General features: G+C 46.5%; 2 protein-coding genes across 2 annotated transcripts; one reads left to right on the forward strand and one right to left on the reverse strand.

The window, feature by feature from the left end:
* Nucleotides 1–11500: 11500 nt before the first annotated feature.
* Nucleotides 11501–14176, forward strand: LOC123165469 (uncharacterized membrane protein At1g16860). Its single transcript, XM_044583120.1, has 4 exons — nucleotides 11501–12506; nucleotides 13063–13203; nucleotides 13293–13507; nucleotides 13605–14176. The coding sequence occupies exons 1-4, from the start codon at nucleotides 11823–11825 to the stop codon at nucleotides 13795–13797; spliced, it is 1233 nt and encodes a 410-aa protein (XP_044439055.1). The 5' UTR covers nucleotides 11501–11822; the 3' UTR covers nucleotides 13798–14176.
* A 318-nt stretch (nucleotides 14177–14494) lies between these two features.
* Nucleotides 14495–18440, reverse strand: LOC123165471 (uncharacterized). Its single transcript, XM_044583121.1, has 6 exons — nucleotides 18186–18440; nucleotides 17082–17276; nucleotides 16797–16913; nucleotides 16557–16706; nucleotides 15209–15267; nucleotides 14495–14854 (listed from the first exon to the last, which is right to left on the reverse strand). The coding sequence occupies exons 1-6, from the start codon at nucleotides 18372–18374 to the stop codon at nucleotides 14719–14721; spliced, it is 846 nt and encodes a 281-aa protein (XP_044439056.1). The 5' UTR covers nucleotides 18375–18440; the 3' UTR covers nucleotides 14495–14718.
* Between the last annotated feature and the right edge of the window lie 1161 nt (nucleotides 18441–19601).

The raw sequence follows: 19601 nt of genomic DNA on the forward strand, positions 1-19601 counted from the left end.
CCGCCCGCGTAGGAGCCATCACGGCACTAAGACGGGCAAAAGCGTGGCAATCAGAACTGGACCCAACTGAGATGGCTGGCGGGTGTCCAGAATCTAATGACGATGGATGTCTCTTTGAAGAATCCGACTTTGCAAAGTGTGTCACAGGGGCCGGCTTAGAGGGGTGATTCAACTCTTGAAAAACTTTGAGGAATTTTTGGGCTCTATTGCAGCCATGTGATAGAATAGTTAAAACTTTATGTGCCTTGTCATGCCTTCGAGCATGTTATGCCAACTGTGCTTCAGTGACTTAATCTTTTTGATCTTGCCTTATATATGCACATTTGGTCTTTCAACTTTGGCAAAATTTCTTGAAAGCTTTATATATAATCTGTAAAAGATCCAACAGTGTCTTGTACTCACGGCTTATAGTCACAATCTAGGGCGAGTTAAATAACCCAACAATCTAGGGCGAGTTATAGTCATATCCAGTCTTTGAAAAGATCACTTTGGTGGCTTATAGCCTCAATAGGCTCAATGTAGAGCAATATAACCCGGATTTATATGACCCGGCAACTTCTCATCTGTAAAAAGCTTCTGCAAAATAGAAATTAGAGAGTATGTATAACTCAAATATTTGTTAAGCCGGCTTGCAAGGCACGACCAAAACAAATTGGTTTTTCAAAAAACTCATATATTTTTTTGCTTTCAAAGAAGCTTGGCATGATAGCCTTTCATCCCGTAAGCTGGCTCTCACGTGACATAAATCCGTCGTTTTAACCTTAACTAGTTCAGGTTCTTTCGAGAAGATTGACTGTTAAGAGTACGAATGGGCCACATAGCGGAGAGACTACAGGAGACAGGTGAGTTTATCCTAGCTCTCTGTAAGCCGGCTCTCTCATGACATAAGCCGTCGTTTTAACCTTGACGAGTTCATGGTCTTATTTAAAGGATTGACTGTCAAGAGTACGGCGCGTCACTTGGTGGAGTAGCAAGTTGCAAACAGGCAGGTTTAACCCAGTTATGGCATGGAAGCCGGTCAAGTGGGTATGAAAGCTATACTCATTGAGTAGGAAGCCCCCAAGCGACCTATGGCATGGAAGCTGATCGAGAGGGCAAGAATAGCTATGCTCATTGAGCAGGAAGCCCCCAAGTGACCTATAATATGGCATGGAAGCCGATCAAGAGGGTAAGAATAGCTATGCTCATTGAGCAGGAAGCCCCCAAGTGACCTATAATATGGCATGGAAGCCGATCAAGAGGGTAAGAATAGCTATAATCATTGAGCAGGAAGCCCCCAAATGACCTTATGACCAATCAATAAAGACTCTTGTTCAGAAAATATGAGACGAAAACGACAGAGGCCCCGAAACTTGGGGATGTCGGCTTTATTATGTTTGATCATAAAAAGATATGTACATCAATGAAGGTATATACAATGACGAGAGCCAATGACTCAACTATAGTAAGGCCGAAGATGAGCAATGTTCCAAGGCCTACGGGTCTGCTCCTCAGATGTGCGGGAATCTTTGTTCTCTCGTATGTCGATGAGGTAGTAGGACCTGTTGTTGAGGTTTTTGCTGACCACAAAAGGTCCTTCCCAAGGCGGTGAAAGCTTATGCATCCTTGTCTGGTCTTGAATCAAACGGGGCACTAAGTCGCCCTCTTGAAAAGTCCGGCTTCAAACCCTACGACTGTGATAGCGACGTAGGTCTTGCTGATATATTGCTGAACAAGATGCCACAAGTTCACGCTCCTCCTCGAGATCATCCAATGCATTTTGACGCACCGTCTCATTGTCAGCCTCCACATAAGCCTCCACTCTGGGCGAGTCATGACGAATATCTCTTGGGAGAACTGCTTCAGCACCATAAACCATGAAGACGGGTGTATTACCCATTGACCTGTTGGGGTGGTCCTGATGCTCCAAAGAACCGAAGGAAGCTCTTCCACCCAACAACCTGGTGTCCTCTTTAAAGGAACCATAAGTCGGGGTTTGATTCCTCTCAAGATCTTCTGGTTAGCACGTTCTGCCTGACCATTGGACTGAGGATGTGTAAGTGATGAAACATGAAGTCAGATGTGCTCTCGTTGACAAAACTCTTTCATAGCACCTTTAGACAAATTTGTCCCATTACCAGTGATGATACTATGAGGATAACCAAAATGGATAATCAGCTTCTTGACAAACTGAACTGCAGTAGCCACCTCACAATTGTTTACCGGCTCTGCCTCAACCCACTTGGTGAACTTGTCAACCGCCACCAGAAGGTGGGTCTTCTTATCCTTAGACCTCTTGAAAGGTCCAACCATATCAAGCCCCCAGACCGCAAACGGCCAAGTGATTGGGATCATCCGCAATTTCCGAGCCGGCACATGAGCTTGCCTTGCGATTTCTGACACCCATCACACTTACTGACAATGTCCTCTGCGTCTGCATGAGCCGTCAACCAGAAAAAACCATGACAAAACGCCTTAGCCACCAGTGATCGTGAGCCGACATGATGACCACAGTCGCCTGCATGTATCTCTTGCAAAATTTCACGGCCCTCTTCAGGAGAAATACAACGTTGGAAAATGCCAGTCACATTGCATCGATGTAACTCGCCATTGGCAATAGTCATAGACTTAGAACGTCGTGTGATCTATCACGCCAAGTTTTCATCCTCAGGTAACTCGCCATGAGTAAGATAAGCCAGATAAGGCAGCGTCTAGTCAGGAATACCATGAAGAGTTGCCAACAACTGTCCTTCCGGGTCAGGTATAGCAAGATCCTCCTCAGACGGTAACTTGACCGAAGGATTGTGTAAAACATCGAGGAACACATTAGGGGGCACCGGCTTACGTTGAGACCCAAGCAGGGACATTGCATCAACCGCCTCGTTTTTGCGTCGATCAATGTGATCCACCTGGTAACCCTTAAAGTGACCAGCAATATTATCAACCGCCTGACGATAAGCCGCCATGAGCGGGTCTTTAGAGTCCCACGTGCCTGAGACTCGCTGAGCCACTAGGTCTGAGTCGCCCAGACATCTGACCCGGCTTAAATTCATCTCCTTGGCCATACGAAGCCATGAAGAAAAGCTTCATAGCGTTGTTAGTACAAGGAAACATTAGCCTTAAAACATAAAAGAATTTATCACCTTGTGGGGAAGTCAAAATAACTCCAGCCCCTGAGCCTTCCAATTGCCTGGAACCATCAAAGTGGATTATCCAGTATGTGTTGTGAGGCTTCTCCTCAGGTGTTTGCAACTCCGTCCAATCATTTATGAAGTCCACCAAAGCTTGAGACTTAATGGCTGCCCTTGGCACATACTTCGGATTATGAGGCCCAAGCTAAATTTCCCACTTAGCAACCCGACCGGTGGCTTCTCTGTTTTGAATAATATCTCCCAAAGGAGCAGAGCTGACCATAGTAATAGGATGCCCAAGGAAATAATGTTTCAACTTGCGACTCGCCATGAACACCCCAAACACAAACTTCTGCCAATGTGGGTATCTTTGCTTGGATTCAGTCAAGACCTCACTAACATAGTAAGCCGGGCGCTGGACTGGGTACTCTTTCCCTGCCTCCTTGTGCTCCACGACAACTACTACGCCGACCACCTTATTATTAGCAGTCACGTACAGGAGCAAAGGCTCTTTGTCTATAGGAGCAGCCAAGATGGGTGGCTCAGCTAACTGTTTCTTAAGGGCCTCAAATGCTTGATCAGCAGCGTCACTCCAACCAAAGTGGTTAGTCTTCTTCATCATCTGGTATAGAGGAATTGCCTTCTCTTCCAAGCGACTTATGAACTGGCTCAAATCCGCAATACGACCCGCCAGACGCTGAACGTCATTGACACACGTCGGCTTAGAAAGTGAAGTGATGGCCTTAATCTTCTCCGAGTTAGCTTCAATGCCCGTTCTAAGACCAGGAAACCTAGAAATTTACCTGCAGGCACACCAAAGACACACTTGGTCGGGTCAAGCATCATTTTGTAGACCCAAAGATTGTCAAAAGTTTCTTTCAGATCATCCAGGAGAGTCTCCTTCTTCCTAGACTTGACCACAATATCATCCACATAAGCATGAACATTGCGCTCAATCTGACCGTGAAAACAATTTTGGACGCAGTGTTGATAAGTCGCCTGGGCACTCTTGAGCCCAAAAGGCATGGAAACATAACAGAAAGCCCTAAAAGGTGTGATGAAAGCCGTATTCTCTTGGTCTTTAACTGCCATCTTGATCTGATGATAACCAAAATAAGCATCCAGGAAGCATAAGCTCTCACAACCCGCCGTTGCATCAATGATTTGGTCGACACGGGGGAGAGCAAATAGATCAGCCGGACAAGCCTTGTTGAGATCTGTGTAATCAACACACATACGCCACATGCCATTTTTCTTAAGTACCAGCACGGGGTTAGCCAACCACTAGGGGTGAAAAACTTCCACGATAAACCCAGCTGCTAAGAGTCGGGCTACCTCTTCTCCAATAGCCTTACGTCGCTGTTCATTGAAATGAAAGAGGACATGTTTGACCGCCTTAAACTTAGGATCCACGTTTAGAGTGTGCTCAGTGAATTCTCTCCGTACACCCGGCATGTCAGAAGGTTTCCATGCAAAGATGTCCCGCTTCTCATGGATGAACTCGATGAGCATGCTTTCCTATTTGGGATCCATATTAGCCCCCACAGTGAACTGCTGAGATGAGTCGCCAGGGACAAAATCCGCCTGCTTGGTATCATCAGCCAACTTAAACTTCAACAGAGGGTCATGTTCAGTATTGGGCTTCTTCAGAGGGGTCATATCAGCCGGGTCAACATTGTCCTTATAAAACTTGAGCTCTTCAGTAGCGCAAGATGATTCTGCATAAGTTGCATCTCCTTCCTCACACTCCAAGGCGACTTTCCGATCACCATGTACTGTAATCGTCCCATTTGGCCCTGGCATCTTAAGCGGCAAGTAAATATAACAAGGACGAGCCATAAACCGAGCATAAGCCGGCCGTCCAAACAGAGCATGATATGGACTCTTGATCTTGACCACCTCAAACCACAAGGTTTGTGTTCTGTAATTACGGTCATCACAAAAAGCCACTTCCAGTGATATGTTCCCCACGGGATAAGCCGACTTACCAGGCACCACACCATGAAAAACTATAGAGGACGGCTTGAGATGCTTGTCAGTCAGATTCATTCGGTGAAAGGTATCATAGTATAATATGTTGATGCTGCTACCACCATCCATGAGCACTTTTGTGAACTTATAACCGCCCACTTGAGGGGGCTACCACCAATGCAAAGATGACCGGGATTCTCAACCCGGGGTGGGTAATCCTCCCGACTCCATGTGATCGGATGCTCTGACCATCATAGGTATTGGGGTACTGCCGGCTCAACAGCATTGACTGCACGCTTATGAACCTTCTGCTCTCGCTTACAAAGACTTGTGGTGAAAACATGGTACTGACCTCCGTTAAACTGCTTTGGATTACTCTGATATCCTGACTGATTATTTTGCTGCTGGTTACCCTGACCAGACTGCTGATTATAACCACCCTGACCCTGATAACCATTGTTTGAGCCCACACCACCAAACTTGGACCCTTGAGAGCCGGATCCTGACTCGCCTGGCGGCCCATTGCCATTATCATGATGCTGGTTAAGGTTGTGATTTCGGAACTCCCGCATAATGAACCAATCCTTCCAGGCATGAGCGGACGGCCTATTGGGAAGACTATGCTTCGGGCACGGGTCATTAAGCGCTGCCTCAATATTAAAAGGTTTTGCTCTGCCAAATGGTGGCTTATCATTACCGTTGCGGTGCTGGTTTTTGTACCCAGTGTTGGTGTTAGCCACTATATCTGACCCACCATCAGGGTGTCTGCGCTTACCACCATTACCCTGGTTGTTGCTATTATGCCCCGCCACATTCTGCTGCTGACCCTTACCATTGCCATTCTTCTTGCCCTTGTTGGATTGCTCATCATCAGATCCATGGTCCTTTGTGTTATCAGAGTCTGCATATTTAATGAGAGCCGCCATGAGCTCGCCCATGTTAGTGCAATAACGCCTAAGCCGCCCGAGTTTCTGGTTAAGGGGAACAAAGTTAAAGTTCTTCTCTAAGATCAGAACTGCCTAACCCACTGCAATACTATCTGACGAGTGAATAATTTCAGAGACCAGCCGGACCCAATGGTGGGCCGACTCATCCTCACGCTACATGCAGTGATCCAGATCGATAATCATCAGAGGCTGCTTGCATGTCCCTTGAATGTTTTTGATGAAACACGCCTTCAACTCTGCCCATGAGCTGATAGAATTAGGAGGTAAACCTTTTAACCATGTACGAGTCGGCCCTTCTAACATCACAGTAAAGTATTTGGCACAAACAGAATTGTTGAGATCCAACATCTCCATGGCTAACTCATAACTCTCAATCCAACCTTCAGGAGGGAGATTAGCTGTATAATTGGGCACCTTGCGAGGACCCTTAAAGTCCTTAGGCAGACGTTCATTACGCAAAGCCGGTACTAAACGGCACTCCAACAATTCTGGAAATCGTTCCAGCCCCTACTGAGGCCAAAGGGGTCATCGGAGGTTGCTGATAAGCCCCCTGTTGAGCCGTCGCTTCTGCCTAACGGCGAGCTCTGGCTTCATCCACGATCGCCTAAGCGTTACCCATTGGGTTACAAGGCAGGTTATCATCACGGGGAGGGTTATGTCACCGTTCACTGCTGGAGATCGCGGGCGACTCAATGCGCCGGCTGTAATTCGACTCAGGGGGGGTCAAGTGCACACGATCACGGCTGTAGGAATAAGCTGTTTGCTGTGCAACGGCCGTCTGTAAGAGCTCAACTGCATTCCGAGTCTCAACCGCGACTGGTGACTCGCCAGTGATCGGAATCGCGCCAGCCGGGTCACTGCTACTAACATATTATCCACCGGGTTAGAAAAGTGCCCAGGCAGTAGCGTCAAAAAATGATGTGGCGGTGTCTGATTGGGGGCGGGTTAGGCCCCGGCTCCTCCCTCCGTGTCGGCTCAGGCTGGCGAGGTTGAGTCGCCGCCCGGTTTCCTAGCATATCCGGGATTAACTGAGGATTCACCCTGCATCTGGATTGCTTGGACCTGCCCCCGGTGTGTTAAATAGATTCATGGGCTCATAATGCAAAGGTAGATGGGTTTGATGCCTCCTATGAAGAACTGCATTAGGGGCGTTCTGATCCAGACTTAAGCGCCAAGCTTCTGTCCTGACATGCTCTACCTCTGCATCAATCTGAGCCTTTAGCACAACGGCCTGGTTATTTCGGCCACGATATCCTCTTGAGCCTTAGTTATCTCAGCAAGAATCCTTGTAACCTCCGTGCTGCGCTCTGCCTGATTTGCTGCAATGACTTCAGTTGCCAACAAAGCTGTCAAGGTATCCATGAGATCTAGTAGCACTTGAGTCGGTGGCCTGCCTGGCCCGGATCCACCAACCCTTGCTGTAGTCGGGTCAGAGGTTGTCGATGTCGTCGTTGAAGAATTGAGAGTCGGCCCTGTGTCAGCCATGAAGATAGCAGCCCTACACGGCGGCTCATAGGGGTCCATCATACTGTCACTATCGGAATAGCCCCCAAGCCCGCCGTCTTGAAGCTGATAGATCGACTTCGTCTCTCCGGTTGAGGACTCATCACCTGAGTAGATGAGAGTCTCTCCCCCAGATGTAGAATCTTCCGCAAGCTCCTTGCCTTGGGTGAAACCAACGAAACGTGCTTCCGGGCGGGTTGCGCGCGCCGAGCCGCCGATCTTGCTGATGAAGGCGTGAATCCCGCCAAAGGGGACCCGGTACCCGTACTCGATTGGGTCGGCCTCGGGGCCCCAGCCGGCGTCGTCGATGTAGAGCTTTCCGCGGCGACTCTTGGTCATCCTGCCAATGGCGTGTCCCTCGAGTCCTGGGAAAGAGCCCTTCAAGAACTCGAAACCATCGTGCGCTAGCCCCAGGGTGGGTGCCAACTGTCATGGTTTTGTCACGGCAGATGCCCTCGTGAAAGGACTTAGGTGCGAGGCCATGGCTACGATGATTAGCTTAAAGGGGTTGAGCGGGACGAGAAACACGAGTTTACCCAAGTTCGGCCCCTCACGGTGTAGATAAAATCCTACTCCTTCTCTTGTTGCTATTGCTTGAGTATCGATTACAAGGGAGCGGATTCGCTTGACCTAGCTATCGATTGATTGTTACCTGACCCTAACCCGCCGCAGGGACTCACCTTTATATACACAGGTCGAGGCCCTGGGCTTACAAGAGTCTGGACCGGCTTACACTTCGTAACCGACGCCGGCTCTACATCACCTTGCCTTCTTTGGCAAGTCGCCATTGGGCGGCTTACACCTCCGGGTCACGCACCATCTTCTGGTCTTGGGCCCTCAATCGGTCCATCTCGTAAGCCGCCTCCTAGCTCCGGGTCTTGGTTCCTTGGGCCTGTCTAAGGCTTCCTTTATGAGTCACCAATAGCCTAATGGATAATATTTTTGGATTTTCTCAAAGTTTTTCAAACACACAAGATGAAAGCGAGAAAATAAATCTAACATGGATAATACAATGAAAAAGTGTGAACACCGACAACTAGAATGAAATGTGTGAACATGAATATAATGTCAGTGACAGAAGGAGACATGACACGCATGTATCGTTGCCATTAAGGATAAAAAGATGGGGTCTATTCCTACATGAATAGATCTTGTCTACATCATGTCATCGTTCTTATTGCATTACTCTATTTTTCCATGACTTAATACACTTGATGCATGCTGGATAGCGGTCGATGTGTGTAGTAATAGTAATAGATGCAGGCAGGAGTCGGTCTACTAATCTTGGACGTGATGCCTATATACATGATCATTGCCTTGGATATCGTCATAATTATTTGCTCTTCTATCAATTGCCCAACAGTAATTTGTTTACCCACAGTATGATATTTTCTTGAGAGAAGCCTCTAGTGAAATCTACGGCCCCCGGGTCTATTTCCTATCATATTATTTTCAGATCTATTAATCCAAAAACCCAAAAATACCTTGTTGCACTTTTCTTTACTTATTTTATTTTATGTTTTTGCTAGATCTATTTGTCCAATCTCATACAATTTAATCTATCTCAATACCGAGGAGGGATTGACAACCCCTCTTACGTGTTGGGTTACAAGTTTTTTGTGGTTTGTGTGCAGGTGTTGTTTACATAGTGTTGATTGGTTCTCCTACTGGATTGATAACATTGGTTTCATAACGGAGGCAAATACTTACTGTTGTTGTGCTGCATCATCCTCTTCTCTTCGGGGAATTACCAACACAGATACAAGCAATCAGTTTTGCCCTTACTTTTTGGCTCTGCTCGGTTTTGCCCTTAGATTTGTCTCTCAGGTCGTTTGTGTGCCCTTTAACCGTTTGGCCAATACTTTGAAAATTCATAACAAATTCATGCGAACTCATAAAAATACAATTAAGATATCAAAATGTTAAGAAAAAAATTACCTTTATGTGCATGTCAATTGCATCCAGGGAAGAATTATTGTTTAAACTAATTGAGGTTATTAATGTTATTAACATTATTAAACATAAAAAGGTATAAAAAATACTTATCCATGAATAAAAGTGGCATGCAAATATAGGCAATGTTTTCTGAGCATTCTGATATCTTATTTGCATTTTCAAGTTCATATGAATTTTGTTATGGATTTCCAAACGACTTTGGCCATTACATTGAAAATTCATAACAAGTTCATATGAACTCTTAAAAATGCAAATAAGATATCAAAATGTTCAGAAAGCATCACCTATATTTGCATGTCATTTTTATTCATGAAAAAGCATGTGCCTTTTTTATGTTTAATAATGTTGATAACATTAACAACCTCATGTAGTTTAAACAATATTTTTTTTCTGAATGCAAATGACATGCACATAAAGGTAATGCTTTTCTGAACATTTTCATATCTTATTTGCATTTTTATGAGTTCATATGATTTTTTAATGATTTTTAAAGTATTGGTCAAACGGTCAAAGGACACTTGAACGACCTCAGAGACAAATCTAAGGGAAAAACTAAGCAAAGCTGAAAAGTAAGGGCATAACCCGTGGGGTGGTTCCGACTAAGAGAAAAAAATGCATTTGTCCTTTATTATTATACTCGCTCTTCATCTCCTTGACACAAAATGTCCATAAGAAACTAATATGGACCTTCATCTTATTCACAATATCCTCAGTCTTCATCTTCCGCACTAATGGCAAGCTGTTAAACGGGGACAATTTTGAAGCTCGGGTCATCAACATTGGTTGTTAGTGCATCTTTCCAACAGCACGACCTCTAGGTGTTCTATCTCAACCCTGGTCTCAGTCAGATGACTGTAACAAGTTGTTCATGATTCGCAATTCCTAATCCTTCCCATTAATGTGTTGCTACTTTGCCATGAAATAATGTTCCAATTATTTAAATCAGTGAACATATGGAAGAACGTGTTGAATTATAGATGGGCTCTAGGGCCATATAAGAAATAACTTCTGGAAAATCTCAATCCCATGTGGGATTTCAAGACATGGTGGCAAGTTTATTACCATGCCGGTTTTGGAGGAGAATTGATAACAACATATAATGGATCCTCTTCCACATACTATTGGAGCTGATTGAAAATGGATAATTAATTTGTAATCAATTACGAGTCATTAATGGACGTGTCTGGCAACAGCCATATCTGAACAGTAGGATCGTGTGTTGTTATCATAGATGTTCTTATTCTATGTTTAGTACATGCTCATATGTTTAGCTATGGATTAAATTAATAGGAAAATTGCTAATATGTCCAACAGAATGTTCGTTTAGATTGCCACGCAAGCGTGGAGTGTGGCGAAAGTATCCGATTGTTGTTTTGATATGTCCAGTAATCCAGACAACAAAGGTTAATTATTTAAGGTACATTGACGAAATGATATAATTTTTTTTGCGGGTGAAAGAAAATGATATAATTTCTGTGTGGGCGAGCATACTTAGTATGCAAAAGTAGTGATATAAACTAAATTCCACACATTTGATGAAAGCATTAGGTGGAACACTAAGTTGTGAGGTGCAATTGAGTGCTAGTGTTGATTGAAACGTCACGTGCTTATTTGTAAACAAACAAAATATGTTTGTAGTCCCTTCTCTTCTATATGTATCACTAAGATTAATCCAAAAATTCTACGTACAATGTTGTTCATGAAAATACAACAACAAATTCCCATAGCAACGCCTGGATACATGCGCCGGCGGAAATTAGCAGAATAATGACCACTCTTGCGCGCGCGCCTAAGCTCCCGCCACGTACCCTCGTGCTGCCGGCCAAAAGAGCGCGTGGTTCCTCAGCATCACCGCCACCTTCCGTCCGTATTGCTCGCTCACGCTCCATTAGCTGCCCACACGACCAGACCAGATGCGAAGCCAAAGCCACCACTAGGTCCAAGCTGAACTAACTAACGGTTTTGCTCCGACCGATCGATAGCGCCCGGAGCGGTCACGCCGGCCGACCTCGAATTAATTCGCGACCACGCAACGAACACGCGCGCAGCTAGCAGAGCAGGCCGAATAAAAACTTGCTTAGCGCCCGGTGCAGCGCACCGTTGCGTCGATCGGTCCTTTGCCGCCCTGTTCCCGATAGCCCGGTCGATCACGACATGCTAAAGAGGTAGCGGCAGCTAGCCTTCGCCCTCACATCACGCCGTCGCCGTCGTCGTCACCTTCATCTTCTTCTTTGTGCTGCTTCCACTACTCGAGCTAGTTCGCTCGATCACTTTTGCTCGCGGCGGCCAGGCGTGCGCCACGAGGGGCGGCCGGAGGAGGGAGGGAGGGGTCGAGATGCATCAGATAGGGAGCGGCATGTACGTGTCCGGCCGGGCGCCGGACAGGAAGCGGGAGCGGCATCTGTCGTCGGGGTCGGTGGCCACGCCGCCGTACACCGGCGGGGATCTGTCGCGGTCCGGCGAGCTGGGCCGGATGTTCGACGTCGCCTCCTCGGCGTGGCAGTCGCAGGCGCCGTCCCCGGCCTCCTCCTCTCGCCGCAGCTCCGGGCACCTGCCGCTGCCGCCCCGACCTGCCCCGTCGCCGTCGGCGTCCGGGCCGCTGTCGCAGCTCTCGCACTCGGGCCTCCTCGTGGGCCCGTCGCCTCCCGCCGCGCCTTCGCCTTCGCCGGCGCGCGGAGGGTCGTGGAGGAAGGCGAGCAGGAGGCGCGCGGCCGCCATGGAGGAGGCGGCGCCCGTCGTGGCCCGCGGGAGCACGAGGCTCGGCGTCCCGTTCGCGTGCTACGTGCTGGTGCTCGTGGCCGCCGCGGCCGGGGTCGGCGCCGGGCTGTTCTTCCTCGTGGCGTGGCGCCGGTGGGAGGTGCTCGCGGCGGCGGGCGGCGCCGTGGCGGCTGCCGCGGCCGTGCTCTCCTGGAACTTTCTGCGGTGCGCGGCGGAGGCGGAGCGGTTCTTCCGGCTGTCCCCCGACACGGTGTTCGAGCAGGGGGACATGCCCATCGGCGAGCTCGTCAAGATCACCGGGGTGAGCCGCCGCGCCTCATACCCCTCTCTTTTGCTCACGTGCAAAATTCCTTATCGCTACGTTGGTCAATGATCAGACGCCGTTTCTTCACTTGTTTAGCAAGAATTTGCATGCCGATTTAATTGCTTATGCCAATCGTAATCGAATATAGCTCGAGCGTGCCACAGTTCAGCTTTCAGAGGCGTCTGCTGAAGCTTAGCTCGGCAGCAAGCGACGCATATGCCAATCTAACCCGGCAGCCCAAACTGCTGGAGCTGCTTTGCTTGCATATGGTAAGCGTCAGAGGCTGTCAAAAACGGGTTTAAGCAACATGTGGTGGTCAATGGCTTCCCTGCCATGCATTACCTCTGGTGGAACACAAGCTACGCACCAGACCACTTTTGCTTCACCAAGGCACTGCATGCGTCGCTAATTACCTCTGCAAGCAACAATGACCAGCCAAAGATAATTGCAGACACAAAAAGGCTGAACATTACACCGTGTCAGGCTGTCAGCGTGCGTGTGCGTGTGGTTACTGAAGCTATTCTCTGACGCTGTGTCGTGCTTTGCATTGCAGCAAGTGACCTGCGGGCGGGTCCCCGTGGGAGCCTGCTTCCACGACGCCGCCCGGTGCGTCTTCACGTCGGTCCGGATGTACGGCCGCCGTGGGTGGGCGTGGGCCTGCTGCTGCTCCCGGTGGCAGCTCCGGCACTCCGAGGTCAGTCAGTCAGGCTCTGCCACCCTCGTAAACCCACTGCCTGAACAAGTGCACTCAGGTGTTGACGGTATGTCCTGTGACCCTGTCAGGCGCGGTCGACGAACTTCTACATCTCCGACAGGAACTCCGGAAGGAGGTTCTACGTGCGCGCAGGGGAAGGCGCCAAGATCACCTGGATGATCAACCGGAAGACCATCAGCTTCGACGGCGGCGACGGCAAGGGCAAGGGCGCTTCGCGGAGCCTCAAGAGCTGGGCGGCGAGCAGTGGCGTGTCCTGCGACGGCGCCGTGCGCGTCGAAGAAGGGTGAGGGTCTTGCTGGCTCAGTTTCAGATCACAACAATGTAGTAAGTCAAATGTTCAGCGAAACTGCAACCAACTTTTTTCCTTTTTTACTTGACAGGTTCATCAGGGAGGGGGACACGGCGAGCGTGATCGGCGTGCTCAAGAGGCACCACGCCTTCGACGTCGTCGACGCGCCAGACGGCGTGGTGGCCAGCAGCTGCCAGCCGGCGAGGTGCATGTTCCCCGTGCTCGTCGAGGGGCTGGTGCTCATCGGCAGCGACGACCCCGACGAGGGCGTCTACATGGTCTAAGCTTAAGCTTGCGACGACTGACCGGCCGGCCTTGAGCTGCTTTGACAGTTTCAGTGCTGACTATATTAACAGTTTCAGCGCATCCCATGTTAGGTTTTCGCAGCAGAAGGATCTGCTGCATACTGAATGCTGTAAAAATTAGAGTTGTGTTTATAGGCTTGCCGGTTTGAAGCTGCGGTAGCAGTACTCTCTTCTTCTTCTTCTTCTTTTTTTTTTTTGCTCTTCTCCAAGTACAGCTCTGTCACTTTTTGGATCACAGCGTGCTTAAACCATTGTAATCTTTCACACAGGCACCTTTTCTCATGTAAAAGGTTTGGCTTTGCATTGTTTGCAGCAAGGTGCGCTTTACACATGTAAAAAGATTGGCTTTGCATTGTTTTCAGCCATATATGCTTTTCACATGTAGTACTAATAATACTGATTTCGCATTGAGTGAAATGCATCAGAGATCCCAAAACATCTGAAATTATATACTACTACCTCTGTTCGAGGCATTTTTGCAGTTCAAATTGAACTGCAAAAACGTCTTGCATTTAGGAACAGAGGTAGTAGCTTTGAACAGTTTTGGCAGCCCTCTACCTGTGACATTGTTGAAGAAGTCGTTAACCCTGATTCAACTCGGCCTTCGGGAACAGCTTCTCCTTTTTCTTTTTGATGAGGGTGGAAATAGGTTTTTCAATACTATTAACCTTTGAAATTACTAATAAGAAGAACTTGAATTATTTTCTTTACTGACGGACTAGACATATCGACAAGCTTATTTGGTTTCTACCAAGAATTTGAATAATGGGCAAAATGCCCGAAGACGCACTGTTATGCCCCAAACCTGAACCTACTCCAGAGCTTTAGTGTATACAGGAATGACAGCATCCCGCTCACCGGCCTACGGACAAGAAGAGGAGAAGCGCCCCGAGGTGCTAGCTAATCCAAGTAGAAGAGCGTCACGATCTTCCGCATGTTCTTTGCCTCCTGACAGGTCTCCATCAGCAGCCTGCTGTCATGAAACGCAAAGCATATCACCTGTTGGACCTTCGAGATGATGTCCATGTTGCATAACCTGAAAAATCACAAGAGTTGTTTTTATAATGTGATGGAACAAGAGAAACGTTATCTAAAGCAGTTCTCTCAAATAAAAATCGGCTAACACAAAAATCATCATACATGTTTTATTAAGAGTGGTAATATCAAGTGTGACAAATCGACTGTGATGAAACTACTCAGACATAGCAACAACCTAAGTGCAACAACATAAGGTGAACCCAAAGCTAAACAATAGGATAACCAAAACTATGTTACTATTTAATATTTAAAAGCAAAATAATAGGTAAATGTTGATGAAATTGAAAATACTTAATGACACAAAATGCATGTAACTAAAACTGAAAGCAATTTGAACAGAAAGCTAACAAACCTGCTAGCCTCAATTAGTGGTAGATGGTCATACTGAGGTTTCTCAATCAAGTTTTGTACCTAAAAATTAACAGAATGTCACTGAAAGATATCCAATGTACCACCTGAAAACAGAGCATCGGCTTTGCAAAAGAAATAACTTCTGCAAGGCACTTTGTTGGAATTAACACATGTTACAGTATTGATCTAGTAAGTTGCCAATAATCCTAGGGAGTCCTGGTGGTGCCTCGGGAATCCCTACAATTTTAGTTCTGTGGTTTTGTTTGTTAACTCAAATCGCCTGATAAGATACTACTCAATCAATAAATATAGTGTTGTTAGTTTATCCTTTCAAGGAAAGATGGCCTCAGAAGATTGAGATCTCTGGAAGCTGGACTGGTTAGAAAATTTTCAGCACAGGACACCAAAGAACCCTGAAATGGAAATGCTACAGACTGGTACTTGGGCTTGGGGAAGTAAAATATATCATCTCACTGGTGGAGTAGACGATGAAGCACATATTCTCCAGCGTAGCAGTGCCTCCTTGGCTCAGATGTCTGCCAGTGGGGTTTGCATCAGCAACTCCAAGGGTTACCAGCGAACAGTCTGAAGATGACACCCTCTACCACCCGTGGACAGGAGATTGGAATACCTTAACCACACTGGTTCGCTTCAGTGGGCAGAGAAGGTGAGGAGTAGCAGATCCAGGAGTCTAAATCCTAGGATGTCCAGATCAAGATCTGGTTGTTGAAGATCATTCGTATTCCCTTTCCCTCTAGTTATCTGAGGCTAAGCGAAAATGAGTGCAGAGCCTGAAAGATGAGCTTGGAGAGGGGATGCGGCGGAGGCAACAAGATCAAGGAGGAAGTGCAGGGCAGGATTTTCCCCTTCACGTGCTTCTATTGTATGATCAAGATTAAAAATTCAAGGTCTGGATGAGAATAAAATAAATGCATGCATTTCTAAGATCGTTCATAATGAACATATCAGGTGATAACTTCTCTGATAATGGGAACCTGAAACTTCACAAGTCACAATACAAGCCATTCAATCAGTTGTTGATTATCATCTTTGACCATGACTTAGGTCCAATAGACGCAGTTCATTCACAAGTTGATTGAGGGGTTCAGCTTATGACTTCATGTTATTCAATTTTATGTGGAATTCTCACATGATGCATGTTTCCATAATTTGGTTTTGGACACACTGAGATTGTGATGAGCTATCTAGACATACACAGTTACAAATTGGCATGAGTAGAGAACATAATATAGAAACAAAGCTGGTCTATTTGGGGTTCCTAGTAAAGTTTTGGAACAAAAATAAACTAGAAATGACCTATACAGAGCTCAAATACCACATATTCTTACTTTAGATAATAGCTCTTGGCTTTCAGGAGGTTGCTTCTTTAGACTTTGAGGCAAAATTACGGTAAGCAATTCTGGCTTCTCAGCTCTCAAAGCACCCCTAATAACAGCTGCATTAGTCCCAGAAGCACCAGATGTGAATATATGATTTTTCTGCAATTATAACATATAAACATTAACTAGAGGTGTGGAATCAAGTTGCAATGAACAATGATCAGAGAAACATATAGCACAGTGACATACTGTTATGACCATAGCATAACTCAAGATCTCAATAAGTTGTTGATGCATATACCCCATGTTGCGGGTACCAAAGAAACCTATTGACCGGGGTCCTTGCTGCTGAATAGCCAGCAATTCCTGTATTATCACCAATAAAGTGAGATTAACCCATAGTATAAACCAACAAGTCAAGTATTGATACACATATTTTACTAAAGATTGATAAACTGCATGGAATATTTGGTGAACCCAGACAAAGTTTAGACGCTAAACTTAATAAGATGAAAATAGAACAGTAAAATGCACCTGAAGATAATCGAGATCTGGGAGTGGCTTGTATTCTGGAGCATCAACTATTGCAGTTCCTCTAACAAGAGTCTCTACCTGAGTAGGAATCTTTGCACCATCATCATCATCTGGCCCAAACATAATAGGTTCGTCTTGTCCTTGAGTTCTCCCATCACCTTCATGCCCATCTCTTCTCATGTATCGGCAGAGAAACTATACGAGCACAATAAAAACAGCCCCTGGCAGTAAATCATTAGTGAAAACCAAATATATTACAGCATACTGACATCAAATAAGTAGAGCAATATCTAAGATTTATGGTTTACTCTCATGCACAATGGTCGGAATTGATTATGCTCGTCTATTCATGTCAGATATGAAGCACAGGCATGTGTCCGGCACATCTAAAATGTTTTCGTCATACTGGAGTTACATACGGTATTCCAGAGATTCCTACTCATGTCAAGACTAAACCATTCAAAGATTCGTATTCAGGTCTTATGGCATATAGCTGTTCAAAGATGCCTACCAAGGCCACTCAAAAGTCAAAACGTTGCACACAATAGCATATAGCAGCACCTGTTCAACTGAACATAAAACAACTGGAAAGCAAATATTACACTTTAAAGTTCCAAGATTCCTACCAAGGCCACTTGAGAATAGCAAAGACAACAGCATATGGCAGCAGCTGTCCAACTGAAAAAGAAATACTACACTTTGCAATTCGCAGCCAACAACCCAAGCTCAAAAGGTTTGTGCATCTAAAGCCATTAAGCTTTTAGGAAAATGAGATCTTCAATTACAAATCTCTGAACAAGCAACTCTAGCGGGAAATAACTTTGCCTGTGCCCTGATGTTAGTGCAAAGCAGATGATGGTCATATAATCACTTTCAAGACAGACAGGATGGTACTACTACGCAAATTGTGCGTGCCCTGAACAAACAATCTGTGGTTTCCGACATCCAATTTTCAACAGAGACGATACATCATCAGAAATCTAATAGTACATACATCTTGGTAAGATAAAATTTACTGCATATCCACTGAAAAATATGGAAGAAACAACACAATCTACAGACGCTACAGATGAAGCACCAGGGGGTGGGGACGCCACGGCTCACCTGAGTGGCCGTATGCGCGGCCTCATCGGGCCCCAATCGCCGTGGCCCGGGTAGAGGCGGCGCGCGCAGCGGGCTCGCCAGCGCGCGCCGGGAGCAGGCGAAGGAGGCGGCGCACGACGGCCGCCGCGTCTCCCGGGCGGACGAGGGCGGGGGCGCGAGCGCGGCAGCTGTGCGGAGGAGAGACGCCATGGGGCGCGGGCGGGGGCGGGGGAGGGGGAACTGGATGGAGCAGAGAGGGGGAGGGGAGGGGGGTTTTGCTTGCTGGTGCTATCGGGATGCGGGAGAAAGCGAACAGCGGGACACACACGGGATATCTCCGTCTCGCCCTTGCCTCGGGTGGATGGATTGATGGATGGATCCACACGGCCAGGCCGGACCACGGTGTTTTCGGGCTCTCGGCGGACTACGACCGCCGCCGGCCCCTACCCAGCCCCAGGCATGTGCCTCACCTAAATTTATACTGCTAGCCCTTTGTTTGTTCACAATGAAAAGTGCACTTTGTTTTGGCCGTCCAAGGTTTGGAGTATGAAATCACAATGCAAATCTAATGATGATAATTTTTGTGTCGCACTATCGACGTGTTTTGAACTGTAAAAATGTGATTATTTGCCTACCGTCTCTCAAAAAAAAGGAGAATATACTCGTGATATTCGGTGTTTACTAGCAGCTGTCTACTTGTTTCCTTTTAACAATTTGTTATACAATTGTGTCACTGGAATGCACATCATGCACCACACGTTGATCCAATTTATTAATGATTGACTAACAATTGAGGAAATGTTTAAGTTGCCAAAATATAAAAACGCTATGAGACTCTCCTCTGGCATCCATCATGAAAATCAGAAAACATATAATAGACGGTCACAAATATGTCAACAAAATTAACCAAATCAACATATCCATTCATGTGTATACTCAAGACATGGTTGCAATGGTCTAACTAAATTTGTGTGGCACTGGATTAGATTTGTGTGTTTTCAGTTAGGTTGTCGTATATTATCATGACACCTAGTATGATAAAGATTGGTAGGATAATCGAACTCATATGAGAAGCGCAAATCAGAGTGACACGGGGGTAGCATGGACGGAATAGCAGAATGGAGAAAAGGGTTTGGCATGTTCAGAATTGCATCAACCACTTGCATTTGTGGAACATCATTGATTTGTCCGCCGGTATTCATGCAGGCCACCATTATTATCTTTCTTAAAATCCAGGTAAAAACTAAGAACGTAATACTTAGGACACCTTTGGTTTGTAGGAATTCGTACAGAATACCTACAAACCAAAGGTGTCCTCTAAAAATCCTAGCCTATAGAATTCGTATAAAATTCCTACAGACCAAAGGTGTCCTTTAAAAATCCTAGCTTTAAGAACTAAGAACGTAATACTTAGGACACCTTTGTACGAATCTTCGG

This window comes from Triticum aestivum, chromosome 7D (assembly GCF_018294505.1).
Source record: "Triticum aestivum cultivar Chinese Spring chromosome 7D, IWGSC CS RefSeq v2.1, whole genome shotgun sequence".
NCBI lineage: Eukaryota > Viridiplantae > Streptophyta > Magnoliopsida > Poales > Poaceae > Triticum > Triticum aestivum.